General features: G+C 38.1%; 1 protein-coding gene across 1 annotated transcript in view; it reads right to left on the minus strand.

Moving 5' to 3' along the window:
• Window positions 1–310: 310 nt before the first annotated feature.
• SPAG17 (sperm associated antigen 17) overlaps window positions 311–19,956 on the minus strand; it is an 89,918-nt gene continuing 70,272 nt past the window's right edge. The window contains exons 28-47 of the mRNA XM_062513144.1: window positions 19,304–19,500; window positions 18,866–19,010; window positions 17,568–17,722; window positions 16,981–17,157; window positions 16,069–16,190; window positions 15,765–15,895; window positions 14,046–14,173; window positions 13,491–13,670; window positions 11,743–11,856; window positions 10,325–10,370; window positions 8,623–8,719; window positions 7,602–7,649; window positions 6,206–6,308; window positions 5,508–5,604; window positions 4,551–4,646; window positions 4,260–4,411; window positions 3,645–3,811; window positions 2,739–2,799; window positions 1,584–1,728; window positions 311–447 (exon numbers count right to left, since the gene is read on the minus strand). Of these exons, the coding sequence (XP_062369128.1) occupies window positions 311–447; window positions 1,584–1,728; window positions 2,739–2,799; window positions 3,645–3,811; window positions 4,260–4,411; window positions 4,551–4,646; window positions 5,508–5,604; window positions 6,206–6,308; window positions 7,602–7,649; window positions 8,623–8,719; window positions 10,325–10,370; window positions 11,743–11,856; window positions 13,491–13,670; window positions 14,046–14,173; window positions 15,765–15,895; window positions 16,069–16,190; window positions 16,981–17,157; window positions 17,568–17,722; window positions 18,866–19,010; window positions 19,304–19,500 (2,498 nt within the window). The remainder of the gene's footprint in view (window positions 448–1,583; window positions 1,729–2,738; window positions 2,800–3,644; window positions 3,812–4,259; window positions 4,412–4,550; window positions 4,647–5,507; window positions 5,605–6,205; window positions 6,309–7,601; window positions 7,650–8,622; window positions 8,720–10,324; window positions 10,371–11,742; window positions 11,857–13,490; window positions 13,671–14,045; window positions 14,174–15,764; window positions 15,896–16,068; window positions 16,191–16,980; window positions 17,158–17,567; window positions 17,723–18,865; window positions 19,011–19,303; window positions 19,501–19,956) is intronic.

Consider the following 19,956-nt stretch of genomic DNA (forward strand, 5'->3'; position numbering starts at 1 on the left):
AGCTGCCAGGAGGCTCAAGGACTTGTTTAATGTGGAGAGAGTAAGTGAAGGATTTGGGACAGGATTGAGGAGGCTCTGCTGTGAGTGCCTCTGCCGAGCTGAGCAGTCGTTATAACCTGCAGTTCCCTTGTAGTGAGTACTTTGGTTAATCTCATCCAGTGTTTCCCTTCTCTTGTCACAGTTACCAAGTCATTGTGATAGGTGCATCATTTGCATGAGCTTTGTTCAGGATGCTGCTGATGAAGTGAAGAGTAGGTAAAACAACTGCACTTTTAATTTACAGCTGGTGTCACTGCCTCCCGTACTCACGCTAACTGCAAGGCTTTCGTGGGAGCATAATCCGTAACCGTGGCTTAGGACTTGTAGGAACTGCCTGAACTGCTGCTGCCATCCCTCCCTGGGGGTATCCTTCTGGGCGGCACTCATAAACGTCACTGGATAACACAGGTGGAATACCATGTTAAGGATCTAAGGTACCTTTAAGTAAAATAATGTGTGGAGGTAGGAATGAATTCTGGAAGAAAGGTTGTAAAACACCTTGAATCCGGACTAGTGCTTTCAACTCAAAGATTAAAGGAATGGGTAAAATATGGGAGAAGGGCACATGTTTTGGAGGCTGGTCTACAACTGTGTCTGAGGACTGCAGGAGTGGGAACAGAGTAACAGCTGGTTTTGCTGCTATGCCACTAGTTCTGTCTAGCTCAGCTCTGCGATTATAGGCATGAAAGGTTTCTTTGGGTCAATGTAAAGTAAATTTGGGGAGTTTCAACATCCCATCCAGGGCATATAAAGCCTCAGAGGAGTTGCTGTTAGCTATTACTCTGGTCAGACTCAGAGAATCCTGAAGTTCTTTCTTTGGTAAGGGTGGTCCTTACTGTGAATGAAGTTTCTGGCATGTTCGGATGTAGCTTGCCTTGTTATTTCTTTTATAGGTTTCCAGAGGACTCCTTCTCCCAGACTTCTAAGTGTAAATTTGATTAAATGTCAAGTGGAACTTCACCTGGAGCACAAGGGAAATAGCAATAATAGCTATTGACTTGGCTCTTTTCTTTTACTGTACTGCTGTCATCAGTTAAACAACTGAAAAGCCCACTGAACCCACACAGGCTCATTTCTGACAGCATTCATGTGCTTCTGTGCTTGCATCTTTGCTGCTGCAGGGATTTTCCCATTCGTCTGTTTAGTATCAGGACAATACATCATTTTGTTGTTCATGAGGTCGTACCACCAGATGCTACTACAGATTCAAAAATGTAATGAAGTATTTTCATGAGGGGTGGTGGGAAAGAGTTCCTATTATTTTAATTCATTTTTAAAAGCAACATCTTTCTGAGTTGCTGTTCTTCCTTTCCTTGCTTCTCAGACCATGTTATTCTGATGTAAAATGTGTTTGGCATCAGAATCTTAAATTGCTCATTAGTTGTGCTTTTGAAAACACCCATTTGTGTATTTCTGAAAAGGACAATAAAGCTTGCTACTGCAACAGCCTGCACTGGAAACAATGCTTGAGGCTCCCAATAGGAAGATGATCCCCAAGGTTGATGCTATGAGGTGCATGTGAGAAATAAGACAACAAAGGATATTTGCTTTCACAGGCAAGAGAAGAGTTTCAGTTTCTGTTAATATTTCAATATTATGGGAAACTTCTTCAAGGCCACCAGTGTCTTTCCCTCCAATTAGCATGGCAAAAATCTCTATCTCCAGTTCAATCTGCAAGCCCGCTGCCACCTAGGAGACACAGAGAATGACTCACAGGTAAGGTGCAAATTTCATACATGGTCCCCTCCAGCAGTCCTTGGAGCTGGTGGTTGATGCCGCAAGCCTGTCAGTGTTAGAGGCATTTGTTGGACAGCATCCTTAATACTATGTTTTAACTTCTGGCTAGCCCTGAAGTGGTCAAGCAGTTGGACTAGAGGGCCATTGCATGTCCCTTCCAAATGAAATAAAATATTCTGTTCTAAAAAGAACATAAAGGTAGGAGGAGGTGCAAAAGGGGCAGATGTGAGGAGAAAATAAGAGAATGGAAATTATTCTGGCTGTCTAGATGGATTTCTGCAGGGCCTTTGACACAGTCCCCTACACCATCCTTCTCTCTCAACTGGGGCCTTTAAAGATTTCTTCTGACACACACTATACTATGATTTTTAAGTACTGAGTTGTGGCTAAGGCTCTGTACCAGCACTATTTATTCAGAGATAACATGCAGGTGAAAAGAGAGGCTGAACAAAGGCAGAAAGCATAAAAGCTTCCTACTTAATGGGATAATTTAATGTGCTTTGCTAGCTAAAAACTTTTGGGTGGAAAACAGAAGGAGGAGAAGAAAGGATTGAGGCAATAGTTTACTTAAATTTCAGATCCTGAAGGTATCAGGGCAGGAAGTTAAGTCTAGGCATAAGACAGAGCATATAGAACAATCACCCTAAGCAGAAGGGAAAACTCAGAGGCAGTGGTAGAGTAATCCTGTTTGCTTTGAAAAAGCTCTCTGACTCACTGCTTGACCTGCTGCATTCCACTGAACTTTAGTTTATCCCTCTGCATTCTGGCACAAACTGAGACTTGAGTCCACGAGGTGCTTAGCCAAAGGTGGAAGACAGCATCACTTCAAATAACTTTAAACAAAACTGTATACCCTGGCAGCTCTATTCCCAGACAGCTGCTGTCCCAGAAAGGTGCCCTAGCTAGCCTGAGTGCCAGCTGAATCTAGAAAAAAACCCCAAAAGCTCTCCTGTGTAACCTACAGGTCCTGGTGTGTACATCACTCTCAGTCCTGTGTGTGGAGGTGGCTGCTTCACCCGAAACCTGTCAGAAAGAGAAGAGAATCAGTTTGCCAGAAACTGTTTCAGGCAGGAGAAATCACATCTAGCAGGCTGCCTGCTCTTCCTCTGCTTTTTTAAATGACAGCAGAACTTCTTAGTTCATCCTTTGCATTATAACATCCAAGTTGGATTACAGCAGTATTCCTGGGCTTCTCGCCAAGGCTCAGGTTTCTAACAGAAAAAACTCCAAAGGAGCAGGTGAATGGGCCAAAGTAAGCCTTCAAAGAGCTTGTTAACACAACAGAATGTTAAACAGCAGCATTTTAAACCTGCATGTTCAAAGGAAGCTGAAGTACAAACAGCTTCTTGGCAGACACCTGTGTATTACAGACCCAAAAGTCCATAACAATCTTTATTTAATGTCCTTTGATGTAATTCTATTGCAGAAGGCATGATACTGGTATGGATTTTGAGCAAATAATCTCTAATTAAATGGTACCAACTAAAGCAGAAGTTTTGCTTCCTCGTTTCTTACTGATTGTTTCACATCTGAGATAAAGTCCTTTTGTGAATGCAACTTCATACTGTTCAGATTTTTAAAGATCATTAGACCAGATACGACTTTTACATTACTCTGGAACTGATCCTGTAGATGTCATTCCCCCTGAAGAACAGTTTACCAGCACGGCCTTGCACCAGAAGCTGTTAAAAGCAAGACAGTAGAAGAAGCATTCCTAGGATATGGCTCCATCTTATGGAAAGCTCTGGCAGACTGGCTGTCAGAATTCCTGCACTTTCTCTGGAGTGGTGGCTCCAGAGAAACTGTACTTAATTTTTGTCAGGATCTATTTGGAGATAAAAACCAGGGTACTAAGAATTCAGACTAACCTTGAGAAGTTCACACCAACATTCTTCATGATTACAGTGGTGGCATAGGTACAGCCTTCCTTTAGCACTCCAAATGTCACACTGGGTGGGATGAGATGGAAGCTGTTAAGATCCTGTCTTGTTGCGGGAGAAGATGTGCTGAGCTTTCCTGAGGCAGGATCTTCTATCTTTGCAGGCAAAATATGAGACAAAAATAAAGTTGGTGGCCATTAAGTCAGGTAGAGAATTACTTAACATATATTTGACATCTGTCCACTCACCCCAAAGAATTACAAAATAGACATCCTAATTTGAGTAAAACCTGAAACAGCACTGTCCAAAAAATTACAGTGGTTTGATTTTTCAGATGTATTAAGCCATTGAGGTTTCTCAGGGAAAATGGGGAAAGCTCTGCTCTTTAGAAACACAGCTTTCATATAGGTGCCTGATGCAGAATGAGTTTTTCCTAGCAGTTGAAAGGAAAGGTACTTCTAGAATTGTCAGTAAACATAAATAAAGTGTAACAGCCATGATACAGTAAACAGATTCAAAACACCTTCCAGTATTGCTCCAGCGTGAAGATTTTATGGAAAAGAGATGACTCAGAGGATATGGATATTGACAAGAAAGATTTACCTTTTTATTTGGTATGGTGTTTGGTATTTTTCCCTGAAGGTATAATGGTAATATTACTTTTTCTTTTCTTGACTGTCCTGTAACATCCACCATGAGACTTGGAACTTTATGCTGAAAGGGTGTCTCTTCTGTTCTTGCTGCGGTGTTTAGGTCTGAAAGGGAAAAATTTCCAAAAGCATGAAAAAGTGGCAGGTGGATTAAAATTTGTATTGCAAATGTTGTGTCAAAAGTTTTTAAAAGATACCAAGCTGCTCCAACTACATTCTGGAAGGCCCTGTTGTGCTGTTGTACCTGTTATGCTGCTGGAATCATCATCTTGTTTGGAAGGATCCTGCAGCGGAAGGTCAGATGAAAGTGATGAATCACTTGTAGTATTAAATTCAGCTGCTAAAGGAAAAATAATGGTATACTGAGTCATGTGTTTTTCATGACCACCATCATTTTCATAAACATGTGAAACAAAATCAGTCTTTGGCACTTTAATTTAGACAATCTTGGAAAGCTGTCTATGTAACCATGAGAGGCTGGGAAAATTCTGCATGTGGCATTTTGCTCTACTGGGCTACAGGGATCTCAAAAATGCCTGTTTTTCATTTCTTGTTCTCTGGCTGACTGAACTATAAGCCATAAAGCACTAAAAGACAGTCCAGCACAGGTCTTATGGTCATTGAAAATGAGGATGTATGGGAATTAGTGGGGGTCTGATAAAGCCTCACAGAGGACTGTTTTCCTGATATAAATCTTTGCTGTGTATTACTTTTAATCTTGCTGTATGATCTCAGTAACTTGTCAGGGCTGCTTTTTAAACAGAACTGAAGTATTCCTCTCAGTTCTGAAAAGCTCAAGCCTAAGATAATGATTCCCTCTTTCACTGCTTCCCATCATGGAGTCACTGCTTTCCTTCTATATCCTCCAGTGTATCCTTAGCCTGCATGTTTCCTATTCCATATTGCTTTTGCATCAATTTCAATTCTTTTACCACTGAGTTTCAGAAATCAATCTCCCATATTTTTCCTGCAGTCATAGTAGTTATTTTCTAAACTTAGCCTCCTTGGTTCTTGCTCATCTACCCCTAACTGTAATTTATTTCAAGATTTTCTTGAGCATTTTTCATCTATCCACTCCTCATTCATAGCCTAATTCTTCAGCTTAGCATCCAAAGCTGATGGTTCTTCCACATTCAGTGGTGTCTGCAAGGGCTTCTTCCTCCTGAAGAAGTTACAAACCCAATGCCAGACAGAAGATTACCTCCACTGGCTTCTCTTAACATCCACAGAGGGGAAGTCACGCTTTCTTCTTTTTGAAGTGGAGGAAGTTCCTTAGACATTGCTTCCAAGTCAGGAAACTAGAGAAAAGGAAGAGGTCTTAGGTTTCCCAACTAAACACCTAGGAAAACCAGCCAGCAGACTCCCCTTGCAAAAAAAATAAAGGAAAAAAAAAAAAAAAAGAGGAATGCAAAGGAAACAAATAAGCAGAACCAAAGTAGTGACTATAAAAGAGATACAAATAGTTATATCTGATTGCAATCTACATTCCTGACTAGGCTTTATGCACTTACAGCATTTACCAGGTGAGATTACAGTAGGAAAGTCCCCAAGATCACCTCTAAATAAGGAATGTTTGTTTTACTTATTCTCTTTCTAATAAGCAAGGAGAGGGGTTTGAGGGATAAGTAAAAAACTGAGGTTGAGCTTTGCTCTGAATCAGGCTCTCTCCAGAGTTTATGTAAGGAATTTTATAGAGTTTGCACTCAGTGAATATATACCATCTTCAAGATAGGATTTCCTTTACAAGGGCATATAATTCCCAGTATTAATTCTGCCACAGCTGTCCTTTATAACGGTTTGTTGAGATAGAGGCTGAGATATGAACCCAAAATTGTCTTTGGGAGTATGGGAGATACTAGCTGGCCTAACAAAACTTAAACCAATTTTCAGTTGCATTACCTTTTCTTGGAAAAAGTCCTTGCTGAATTCAGATTCAAAATATGGACCAAATATTCTGTTTTTTATTGCCATAAATGTAGTCTTCTGTTCATCCAATTCTTTCCTAGAGATGTTTTTCACATTGTTGGTAATGAAAAGAAAGAAAAAAACCATTATAACTGAGTTCACCCTGTTTTTCAGTATTATGCATCAAGAAATGGATTTGGTGAAGGCAAGTGGCATTTTTTTCCCTGGTTCATCACATGAAGTAATATTCTTGTAATTGGCAATTTTCTTAGAGGTGGATTAAGAATTGATTGGTCTGATCAGAATGCATGTGGACAATGAATTGCCTGCTATGAAGAGTTCCTCCTCACAATACACTCCATTTCTCTAAACCTCATGAAACATGTCTGAGACTGCCACTGGTGTCTTTCCAACCTTCCAACAAATACTTCAAGCTAAGAATTAGTATTCCAGATGCATTGCTAAAATTTTGAACACTAAACTCATCTACTTTCCCTATTTTACCATAGAAAGACTTTATGGCTCTGTGGATACAGAAGAAGCTGTTCAAACTTCTGAAGGTAAGGTTGACGAGAGTAAAGATCAGTCATGTTTTCAGCTTGATTTAGCCCAGTTTTACACTACTAGAGTTTCACTGATTTGCAGGGTCTAATATCAGCTATGAAATGATCACTCCTAATCATACTGAGAGTTTTAACACTGCTTTCAGAGCCAGAATTGCACATTATGTTCTTGGGTGCTGGCTGCTCAGATTTATATATTTGAAGTACTTTTTAAAATAGGATCCAAAACACTGTGAAATGCTATATTAAAATGTATCTGTGAAACTCTAAAAGGCTTTTTTCTCCCATGGAAGTCAGAATGTAATTAAGAAGCAATATGGAAAGCCTCACAGGAGTGCTGTGTCCACTTTTGAGGGGTCTGGTACACAAAAGGACCACAAAGATGATTAAGGGTTTGGAAGACCTTTCATGTGAGGAGAGGTTGAGAGAGCTGAGACAGTTTTGCCTAGAGAAGCTTTGAAGCACCACCATGTGAGATGTGTCTGGGATTCTATTTGAAAAAGCTTTTATTTGTGCAATACCGGAATCTTAACCTAAAGCATCAGCATTTTCCACACTAGTGGCAGAGCCAGAAATGCAATACAGGGCTTCTGACTTCAGCCTTGTTTTGCAGAGTGTAAGTTAACAGTAATACTGTTAGGTTTTGCAGGAAAAAAACAGAAAGAGACTCAAACCATTTATTCACAATTTCTGTTGAGCAGAAAATACCCATTATTTGCAGGCAAGCCATTGGACTATCACCCAAGACCTGGTGAAATCAATAACATTCTTTACAAAAGAAGATTAAGCTGGCTCATAAAATAACTTGATCCTACTAATATTATTACCTGTTCTGTTCTAGTTTGCTTTGCCACTTGGACGTTACTCCTTCTGGACTGAATCACCCAGAAAAAAAGAAAGAGAATAGTGGGAATGAGAAAACTAGGAGTCTTCTATAAATACTAAAATATTTACAAGATAACCCTGGAAAGAAAATGCTTTTTATTAGAGTATGTTAACACCTCAGGTGACTCCAGACTCAAACTTGTACAGTTTGCACAAAATTGTTTGCTCATATCTGCATTTTTATTAGATCATTCAATCCAAGAAACATCCAAAATCCTTTCCCAACAAGCTTTGAAATATCTTTCAGATAAGGAAAAAGAGGCATCGAGGGACAAAATAATCACAGGACAAGACAGTAAAACACTGCCACATGTATCTAGGGATCTAGGTCTCGGTCCTTAGTTGTAGAGGAGAAAAATTCCACTGCAGATAGCCCTGTGAGGCCCCCTTGGTATTCTCTCTGAGATAAGAAGAACTACTTAACTAGAAATGACTCATGTTAGGAAAAGTTAGGCTTCCTCTTATCTTTTTAGAATATTATTGGTTACATTTGATTCTTTATAATTGGTTGTCCCAAATAAAGAAAGATAATGTAGTTGGTCAAAATGTGTTAACCCCGTATCCTATTGGTTTAATTTTGATTCCCCCCCAAACCCTATAAAAGTAAATGTCGTGCCCTATGTAGATGGAGATTGCTGCCGGACCCCTTCACAGAGAAATAAAGCCTGTGGAAAAAGTCTGAGCTGCTCTCCTGGTCTTTTTATGTCGGCTGAAGAAAGGCCATGTAAGCAAAGAAACTAAATAAACAAAGCAAAGAAACAAAATAAAAACTACAGCAAAGCTGACTGCCTGAAAGGCCAGGGCTTACATGCTTTGTAACTGACCCCTGCCCAAGAAAAGCAGGGCAGGGGGAAGAAAAGTTACACTTAGTGACAGTCAGTAAAGCACAGTGCCTTCCCTCTGTGCTCGGCTTCACCCTTTGTGTTATTAACATTTGCACCAGTCCTCGCTGCTCTGTCCTACCTCTGCTGCTGCTTCTCTTTTTGTGCAGTGCTTGTCTTCTCTGTGTGACCCCGGGCAGGAGGAGCCACTGCCTGCTCATACAGCTCACTCACACGGGCTGCAAGGTGAAGGGTGTTACTGAATGGGCATGCTCTGCTAAGCAGTGCTAGGAGTGATGAAGAAAAAACATCAAAGGATATATTTGCAATGCTTTTTTCTGCCACTTATGGAAACTTAACAGAGTCATTGTTACTGTGAGGGAAAGGGCAGAGAGAACTTAATTCCAAAATCAAGATCAGAACATAAACAGGTAAGAAATGGAATTCAATATTGAATGGACAAAAAATGGATCAAGTGCACACTCCCACCCTGTATTTCCTGATGTATCTTTACATTCTTTCAAGATACAAATACCTGTGAGTAGGAAAAGTTGCTGATATTCAGCCACTTTCTAACTGGGGTGCTCTGAGTTCTCTATCTACAGCTGAAGAAAATAACGTGGGTTTTCAGGGACCCTTATTACATTTAATTTGCTTAAGCTTGCTTGTGCCTAATTGAGGCTGTGAAGCAGCCATAACCAACATTCTCATGGAAGGAACTACTAGTTCAATATGTATAATGGAGAATTGCCAGTCTTTCCACATTTAATATTGTGACCAGCTCTGGAGCTTTACTAAAGAGTTGCACTGTCCTCTGACATATTTTATAAAGTGTGTTGTTTACTTTATACCTTGAAGCTAAATCATGGGTCCAAGGAAATTTCCCTGGCTGAAAACAATTTTCTGTGGCAAAATTAAGGAGATGTGAGTATTTGAGAGATATGATCCTATTAGACTAGGACAATATTTTTTAGTGTTCTGGGAACTACATAAGTTCAAACTTCAAAATGTGGGGTTGTTTTCTTTTGGGTCAGCTTTTATTGCCATAAAATGTGATTTTAGTTTTCAGCATTTTCTATTTTTACCTATTTCAAAGAGCTATTCCTTCTCACAATCTTCTTCATTAGCAATGTTACATTAAAATTGCATCTTCATTTAAAAGGAAACTGTTCAGCAAGCATTTGTTGCAGAAGTTTCAGTTTACTTTGCACTGTATGAGGTTGACATGTAGAAATACTCTTGACAAGATAGGCAGAAAAGTAATACTTTAAAGATGAGCATCACTATGGGATAGAATGTAAAGAATTTTTCTATGGAAAAAGCTTATGGGTTTTTACAAAGAAACAGACATCCTGATTTTAATTTGTACATACTGAAAACATTAATCAATGTTAACATCTTGTGAAAACTTTAACAGAAATTCATGATACATTGCTCTTTTTCCTTAGGTAAGTGAATGTAACCCCAACACACGATGGTGTGAGATTAGATTTTGAAGTGTAATAAACAACCATGATTTACTTAGCTGCTTTGAAAAACTTGTCTGAAAAATTGTTACTTGCATAAAAGTAGCCAAGTATTGTCACAGTTCTTATACCTACTCATTGCATGTGGAAATGTGAGTCAAAATGTCAAATACACATGCATAAAACCAGGAATTATTTTTCAGAGGTGCTGGATCATTGATGCTAACAAGTTCTAATCACCTGTGAAAGTCACACAGAAGATGTACATAGCACATAGGTGAATTCACCTTTATAGTCCCTCTTTAAAAATATTACAATGCTTTTAAACTTATTATGATACTTTAAATTTTAAAAATACAGGTATTCATTTTTTATTACCTCTATCACTGAGCTCTTCAGTTGACTTCTTCCAGTCAGGGAAAGACTGCAATGAAGAAGGAATAACTGTGGCTGTATGAGAAATAAAATTCACAACAACAGCATCTTGTTCAAAGGATTTATATTGTAGACAAGTGCTGTCTTGTTACTCCCATTCTTGTAGTCACATTGTCAGGTATTTCAGTGTGTTAGAAAACATAAGCTGGGAAAAAAACGAAGTACAATTTCCCTGTTCTAAAGAGGTATTTGTTTCCTTCTTGATGACCCACTACACAGATAGCTTTGTATTTTATACGGTCACTTTTTATTAGCTCAACCAAGCTAATTCCTAATCAAACCCAAATCCTTCTGCAAATAAACCTGAACAAGATATACTTATATTGTATTAAACTTATATTCCCAACAAGTCAAATGGGAAATGTATTCAGGAATTTGCAGGCTCTGTTACTGAGATCTCATGTGGCTTACAGTAAAGTGAATGAGGGTTAAGAGGCTCTAAAGTGTTTCCTTTATTCTCATGCTGTCTCTGAAGCAGTTAATTGGAAACCAGAGTTCCTGTGACCAGGCAGTCTGGGTTGTAACAAAGCTATTGGAGACTTGGGAGCAATGTGACACTGATTCCTGGATCACAGCAGGTGCACAATATGAAATCTGTAATTCGAAATGTGCTGACTGTAGCCAGGACGATCAACAATAATTAGTCACTAGACAAGTTCACTGGATCTCAGCAGCATGTGAGATTCAGCACCTGAGTCTCATCAAAGTAAATAAATGTCTACCTAGAGGATAGATGCAGATGGAGTTACTAACAGATAAATTTCTTTGTCCCTCTTTCCAGAAAAAGCTGTGATCCTCTTCCCCCATTTACCCACCTTTCCCATTACCTATTCCTCTCCTTTTTCTTTTTGCGTTCTAATGATCCATGAAAATTTGCAGATTATATAAAAAAAAAAGCTGCTCAGCAGTAATAACAATATTTCTCCAGGCTGTTTTTGTATTATCCCAAAAGCAGGGTTTAAATTCTTACTATGAAGGTGGCTGTGGTTGAAATAAAAGTCTCTCATGTGCAATAACAACAGACTGGAAACCTTTTCATCCTGATGCTGGGGGATATTAAAAAAAGTGAATTACTGGAAAGTAATTTTGGTCTATGTGTTTGGGAACATATCATTCAGTAGAGCCAAACTCTTGAACTGTTTTGAGCATTGCTTCCCCAAATGGCAGCAGTTCCCAGCTGAATTCAGACCAGCTGAAGGCTGAGCGTGGCTCTGCTTTACCATTAATCTACACCAGAATTGGCACTGTGCTACTCTGACATTTGCTGGTTTATTAATGGATAATGTGTTTCAAGGCTCACACTTCCAATGCAATACAAGGATTTTGTTGAAAGAAGTAGTTAAAATTTTGATTTTTCTCACTGTAATCAGTTCAAAGAGACTTGCAGCATTCTCCTTTTCCTCTTCTGTTCTTGGTTCTTTCACATTCATCTCTTCCAGCTCATTTTCCTGCTTTAAGATGTTGTCTATATATTCCTGGTAGAACAATGAAAAAGAACAAGAAAGATGCAGATGTAGGCTTAAAATAGATATTCATATTGACATAATAATACCAGCTGCTACAGAAAAGAACAGTTTTCTTTTCCCACATTTCTTTTAATCAGTTGGATGAAAAAAAGGGTTTTAAACACACCACTGCCAGAAAGCTACCTGCAGTACAGAATTTACTAACACATGTGTTTGCAGAAAAAAATCTGTTTCCAGTGCTAGTTCTTTTTCACCTGTTTATATCTCTTTAATCTTATAGGAGATGGAGAAAGGAAGAATAATATTCTCTTTAGATCATTATTTTGCTCTGACAAAGAGAAGGTGTGGCTAAAGATTTAAGATACTTCATTCTGGAAAAAAATTAATTAACTAAATATGGATTTATGAGCAATGAGGGTATTTTCACTGCACAATTTTGCAATTATTGCAACTGTTTTTTCAGTGCTAATAACTGCAGCTCCTCCTTCCCAATATAATAAACAGCATTCATCTTTCTCTAAAAATCAACAATAGATCTGGGTGAGGGGGAGACTTCCCTTACCATTCTGGTGTAGAACTTTTACAGTGTTGCCTTTGAAAGAACAGTATGCAAATTAAATAATAATTTTTATATATTTATTGACTGAACAACTGTTAACATTTCATACTGATAGACTTGCATATCCCAAACATGTCTGGGCTGGACAGCTGCCAGTGTTTTTCTACTGCAAGCATGTTTTCTTTGAAATGTAATGTAGGGAAAAAATATTTAACTGGCTACAGTATGCTACTACTTTCACAAATTTCACATGCTGTTAACTTTTGAATTCAGTCTGCAATGCCATTATCAAAATAGGTTAAATGAATAAATTAGAGGACACATATATTTTGTTATTCTCTAATGCTTATGTAAAAATGGAGTTTCGACTCTAAAATCTCTTCTGAGAGCATCTTCACAATGTGAATTAAATAAATGAATGTTTTACACCAACATTGACAAGGGCAAAGCTGCCCAGTTTTGGACTCCATCTCAAAACACTGGCACAAGGAGGTCTAGGTTGCTCCCTGCTATGAACCAGTCACTAATGAGGGATGGTCACAAACTTTGTCAGAAGGCTACAGAGCTATTTCCCAGACATGGATAGAGTAACAAAACTCAGACTGGAACCTGGAAATATTCTACACTGATTTATGAAAACAAATACATGACCACGACCAGAGTGTGTTTCAGTGACCAAGTAAACTCTAGAATTATGATAAGCTAGAAATTCTTGTTCAGCTTTACAGATTTAAATTCTTAAGACTTTTTGAAGGAAAACAAATCCTAAGCAAAATAAAAGCCAAGTAACAGGTATCAATATTGACAGCAAAGAAATGTTGTGTTAGAGCACTGTCTGTGATGTATACTGGACTGGATCTCATGCATTTGCTCAGAAAACTCAGGTTTCTCTAAGAGGTAAGTGAAGCAATTGAATTTTTTCAGAAAAACACTAACAGCACCTGTCTATGTATGAAATAATTATTCTTCAAACATAGTAGATTTCTTTTTCTCAGGTATGTACTACACATTTATCAAACCCAATTTGTCTACTTGTCTGTTTTCTATTGCTTACTGGAACGATAAATAAATGTGGTTGAACTACCTTGAGGGAAAGCTGCAGTTTGTCTCTTAGTTCTTCACAGAGTGGCTTATACTGGTATAGCTGGCGGATTTTCAGTTTTTTGGGACATTTTCGCACAGGGCCTGGCATGGACAAATGTGCTGATCCAATGCTGAGACCCTTCCAAACACATCTTCCAGCTGGGGCACCCGTGATCTCCCCCTGGATAGAGAAGAGCAAATAAAAAGAGCAAGAGGCTACTTACATTAATGAAAACTGCAGCTATTGGCAATGTGTCTCAGATGAAAAGCATGTGCTCCCCTTATAGAATCACAGACCTAGACAATAAAGCCAGTAGATCCCTGGGAACAATTTGTCTATCCTAAAAAATCCGGTAAGATGAACTCCCCTTAAAACTGCTATATCCCTTCACTAAGTTTAAAAGAATGGGACCATACATTCCCTGACACAGCCTACATTTTGCCCTGTCTGCTTAATAAACTGAATTTAACATTCACATTGTTTAGAGCTTCATTTCCCCACAGAGACAAACATCTATAGCTTTAACATGAAAGGACTGTTTTGAAACAATTATACCTTAGGAGGATAAGATTCTTCCTGAGTCACTGACTGAAGATATGGAGGAACAATACTCTCTGGTTCTTTCTTCATTACCCAGGGGGATGCTTCAGCCATAGGGTGGAGGATAGTAATACTTAAAATACCTGGTTTAAAGATACATTTTGCTAAGAATTAGTTCAAATTAAAAAGAAAAAATGGACAAATGTCTCAGAACTACAGAAAAAAACCCATTTATATATCTAAAAAAAAATCTAATTACTAACAGATAAAACTCCATGGCTACAGATAATAGCAGATCACTGAGTTGGTTATAGAATAGCTGTATAAATTCAGATTACTCAGCCCATTTTTAACAATGAACTGCTTATGCTACTTGTTTTGATTCTTGGTTAATAGTTCAGTTGTATAGTGTGGGGAGTAGGCCAAACAAGGAAGAGCTTTGACATTGACCCATGTGTCCTGAATACTGATTTCAGAAGTAGTACAACATATGCAGAACGTGCATAATTCTTCACTGTATTTTATACTTCATAACCTGATCACTGGATGGATTCCATTAGAGATGATTTATTTGTATTGTCGGCATAAATTTTAATGTTTTTCATAATATTTTTTTCCAGCCCAACCCAAAACTTAATTACTCTACTATGATCTACCCCACAGGTGACCTTCAAAATGGATATCACCACAGAGGTACTTTGTGACAATGATACAAAATTATGAAGTCTTATTGTCAAGGCAAATAAAGCCAGTATTGTGAAGGGTGGAGCGGGGAGTGTGGAAAATCATATATGCTACTATTACAAATGATTGCTGGTTATAAGTAAGTTTTCTTGAGTGGGATTTTGAGTGGGTATGTATGCTCTCCATCTTTCCGATCTTTTCACCTTCTGCATTTTTCCGGCTCCCTCCATTCCCTTAATTTTTTCTTTTTTCCATGGCAAAATTATTTCCTTTTGTTTCTACAGTGGAGAACCAGTCATTTTTGTGAATACCAGTACATTTAAAAATGTGCAACACCTTGTAGGGGTAGTAAGTGGGGAAGCTGTTTTGTCATATGTTTTTTGACATAACTCTGTGAGAAATATGTCTTAATACTGTATGGCTTGAAGCAAACTTCCCTTATCATCCCTTCACATCCAGGGGAACAATACTTTCCTCTCTTTTAAAGATAATTTTTGTTAGCATCTACCTGTTGAACCACAGTGTCTCTTATAGAAACACAGCATCTCCAACTAGCTTTACAATGACAGCCAACAATTCCAGGACATAACTTCTTGCATTGCTACTGCAAGGTGGTTGGTACCATGTAGTATGGGCAATTCCAGTCATGTTTTTTCAGCATTTTAATGTGTATCCTTTCAAACAGACAGCCTAAGGGTCAACATCAGGGCATCACTGTCCTCATTGCTATATCAGTAATGAAGACGGTGGTACATTCAATTTTTTTATGATAAACACAAAGAATATATTTATTTGGTAATCACTTTTATTTGTATGACTGAGAGTGGATAAAGATATGCCACTGGTTTGTTCACTTATCCCTTAATAGTGTCCTGCAGTTAATTCTCTGCTTCCCAGAGTTTTCCCCCAAACTCCTTCCTTTAACTCCTAGAAGTGTGGAACCTTATTTACAAGGGTAAAAACATTTCCTGCCCAAATAAGAGTTTTGAAACTTTGCAATTTTTCTATTAGTATAGAAAGAATGTCTGTCAGAAAAGAAAAGTTTTCTACCTGGTTGTTCTTGTAGAGGATCCTGCAAGACTACAGTGGCAGGATCACTGCAGGCCTCAGCCACATACTTGCAGACATCCTTTTTCCGCAGGAGCTCCGTTCCAGAACCATCTGCAGAGATGATGAAAAACCTGCACAGCCAAACACACACATGGGGCTGTATCAAGAAAGCAGAACTCCAACGTGATGGTATCAAATGTGCAAATAGAGTACCGAACAAAGGGAGCAAAAATTTATGAACCCGGCACAAATACTGTGTAGTGAAGAAAAGAAAGCATTAACCTATGAATGCAATGCAGTTTACCTGGGGGCATGCTCATCGGAAGTGATAGGTTTGTTAAGCTCATCTGCTGCTGAACTTGTGTCCCCCTTGTCATCACAGCCAATGCTGGGAATGCACACATCTGTGCTGCCATCAGCCAGGACCTACAGCAGAAATTAGATGAAACTACTTGAATTAAAAGATTCTTTTAAAACAGTGATTTGCTGGTGAACTTTAACATGACCTAGCCCAATGAAAGAGACAGAAAAAACCATTTCATGCTGAGCAACTGGAAACTCACAGGAAAAATAAATAAAGAGGAAAACTGAAAAGACAGTAAAACCCCCAAAACATTTCTAGAAAGACATGTTGTATCGTAAGTACTAATATCACATGCTGATATTTAATAAATGCCCAAGGACTGTTACACAAAAATAATCACTCACTGGTCAAGCCAGGTAACTGTATAGTCAAGACAGACACTGATGTGTACCTTCTGAGTGAACTTTTACAGTATTCTCCTTCTTGAAAATACTATGTGTTTATTAAGTAAGTTGATATTAATACATTCGAACAAGATAACTAACAATGACCTAAAAATGAATAATACTTTTCAAGATAAAGTTTAAATAAAGGCGATTCAGGACAGTCCATGAACTGCATCTGACACACACAGTTTTTAATTTTCACTTACAGAGCTGATTTTTTGCTTTAGTACAAATCATGCTAATTAAGGGAACTTTACAGGTGAGCTAAACTCTATGTCATGTGTTCTGCTTCAGTCTCTCTATAAAGGGACAAATATATTAAAAAAAAGGATATCCATCACTTAGTCAAGAAGATAGAGACCTGATTCTGGCTACTATAAATATTACAAGGTTACAATTTGGTTTTGAGAAAAGTTTGTAAGATAAAATTAGAATGCAGAATCTTGTTTTCTTCCATATATTTTACCTTGAAAGTATTTCCTTGAGGATCCATCATCTTACAAATAGTGCTGGAAGTGTGTTTCATAATGTATCTCCCTGCTTTTTTCTCTTCCTCCTTGCTGATGAAATCATAAACTTCATGGCTATAAACTGCTGAGCAATCTTCATCAAAGAAAAGAAAGCCTCCCTTGCTGGATAAAACCTATGACAGCAAAAAGGGAAGAGATTCAATCCTCAAAGGTGAAAACTTTAATTTAAAGGTACCATGAAAAGGAAGAACAGATACAAATTAAGAGGACAGCTTTCAGACATTCAGTACTGAATCATCCAGTTTAGAGGAGTCAAAGTGAGAGAAAGAAGAAAGATGAGGTCCAAGAGGTAGGCTGATCTGAGTCTCTGTAATATTTAACTTCAGAAAATTTAAGACTGATTTAAATATACTGTACATTTGTGAGTAAGTATCTAAACATTGGCAGAGTATGAAAGAGATGGAATAATAGGATTAATGAAGACTATAGAGGAGGGAGGTAATCAAAGTGAGAGCTGCTAATGGCAGGGAAATTGGAACACAAAAATTAAAGGTCACTGTCACAAACTAAAAATAATTCCCACCTGATATGTTCCTTGTGGCTTTGCTAGAATAGAAGTCCCATCTCCAAAGATAGTACAACAGGTACCATCCTCACAATTTGTTATAACAGTAGCAAACTCTGGATTCTCTACTCGTGTACCTTTGAGCTTCTTTGTGGTGGTTTCTGAGGGTTCATCTAAGAATTAGTACAGAACAATGAGACAGGAGCACATGAATAATGGAAATGTTTTAGGATTCAATTTGCTTTTTTTCTCATAGTGCTGGATCTTTATCTCCTTACTACAAGATCTTCAGAAACATCATAACATCCTTTTTCACATGTTTTTATGTTATTTAAACAATACAGAACCTTTGAAGTTCTGGACTGTGAATTCAACATAGGAAAACCCAACAGCAAAAAATATCTGTAACCATCTGTAGCTGGCTGGGAAAGTACACTCTAATGTATCAAATATGGTCCTAAAACCATAATGATCTGGATATTTGTAATATACAAGTTGGATCACTTAAATTCTTTGTGGCTGTAATGCAAGCTCTAAAATGTGAAGAAATTCCTATTCAGCAACACAAACATTGGAAAACAAATGAAACTGGTATGTTAAACTGGTTACTGCCTTTCCATTGAAGAGACAGATCTGTTCAAGGATCTCTTGACTTTTAAAATCCCACAGGAGATGTTCCTGAACATTTTCTGCTCACTCAATAATGGTCTTTTCCTACACTGTGTTTGAACAGTCCAGACACACACAGAGTAAATGTCCCCTTTATTTTAATTAAGGAGGACAGGACTTGTCTTGCAAATGAAGCAGTCATACACAATACAACACCAGCCAGAAGAACGACCTGTAGCCCCACTTATTTCAGGAAAATATTAGTTTCACTTTTATTGGCAGGACATTTTCCACAGCCATATTCAGATATTCAGTATCTCCAAGGTTGGTGAATCCATGGCTTCACTGAGGAATATAAGGATGCCTTGGTCTTTACATACCTCTTCAGTTAAAACTCAAAGCATCTTTCTTGTTATTAGGGCAGGTGGAGAGAGGGCAAAGAACACACTAAAATTCTGGCACTGTGGTATCATGATGAAGGAGGACCATATAGGTATGAAAGAAGGAAATCTAATTACTTGAAACAGTGCCTTTTTTGCACTGAATATACTGCTGAATGAAAGCAAACAAACCAAGCCTAGACTACACTAGTGGATCTGTTATCTAGGATTCTGATATAAGCCACCTTTAGCATATATTTTGACAACTTTCTGCTTCACAAGATATGTCAACTGCAAGAAAAGTAAGTGCTCCACTTTTGATGTTACCTGTTTTCACACTACCCTCTGGTACAGAAAGGTTTTCACATTTTCCATAAAAAGTTGTGATCCTGGTACCATCAGCATGCTCTACTACTCTGTTACCACCCGGCTTCTCAACAATTATAACTTCATCTTCTCGTACAGTCATAATCTGAAAGAATGAAGGACTACTCTTTTATGTTGGCACTGTGATACTTGTGACAGCAGCAACAACAATATAAGGCATCAGGACTGAAGCTCTCAGGAAGCTTGACTACCATATCTTCATCTACTTCAGAGACAGAGGAAGCATATTTTCTTCAAAATCTAAAGTTACTTCATCTCTAACAGTGCAATAACACAACCTGTAGGATGCTTTCAAAGAACAAATCCTACAACATATGTGATGGCAGCCCTGTCTCTTAGTTTACAGATAGTGCTATAGTAACACAAAAGCAGTAATACCGTTCCGTCAGGTGGGTTTGTGGCCTGATACATTAAGAGTGGCTTCAGATCCATTCTTGTTGCACCCTCTGTGCCCACTTGAATGCCTAATGGAGTGGTTGTTATCCAAGTTCCTGCCTTAGGTTGCGTAGAACTGGCCTCTTCAAACTCCTCATCCTTGGGTGAGTATAATGGAATGTTCTTGTCACTGCCTTTTCCTGCAGAAATAAAAATTTCTGTATCAGACTTGATATTCTTTAAGACAAAAGACAAAACTAGTAAAGCACAGAGTTTGTCAGCATTTTTCTTTTGACAGAATAGCAAAATGAACTATTTAACAGGCTAGAAGAAAATTACAGCTCCTTCTACTCAAAGACATGCTCCTGAACTAGTCTTATCTAATGTGCTTCCTTACAGAAAAAGTAAATAGCATGCTAATGCCATCAGTCATATGGTGCATTAGAAGAAAAGGATGAAGATTTCATAATGAAAGGAAGTTGGAGAGATCTTATTAAGAATGTTATAAAGAACTCTTGTCTCCCATATTCAGGAAAAATAACTTAGACTAAGTGTATGCAAAACACGAGAGCATAGTCCAGAGAGTAGGCTGAAAGATTTAGAGCAAATATCTAGCAAAAAAGCACCCCAAAACCAAAAAAGAGCTTAAACTCATC

Source organism: Cinclus cinclus, chromosome 2 (genome assembly GCF_963662255.1).
Source record: "Cinclus cinclus chromosome 2, bCinCin1.1, whole genome shotgun sequence".
In the NCBI taxonomy this organism is placed as follows: Eukaryota; Metazoa; Chordata; class Aves; order Passeriformes; family Cinclidae; genus Cinclus; species Cinclus cinclus.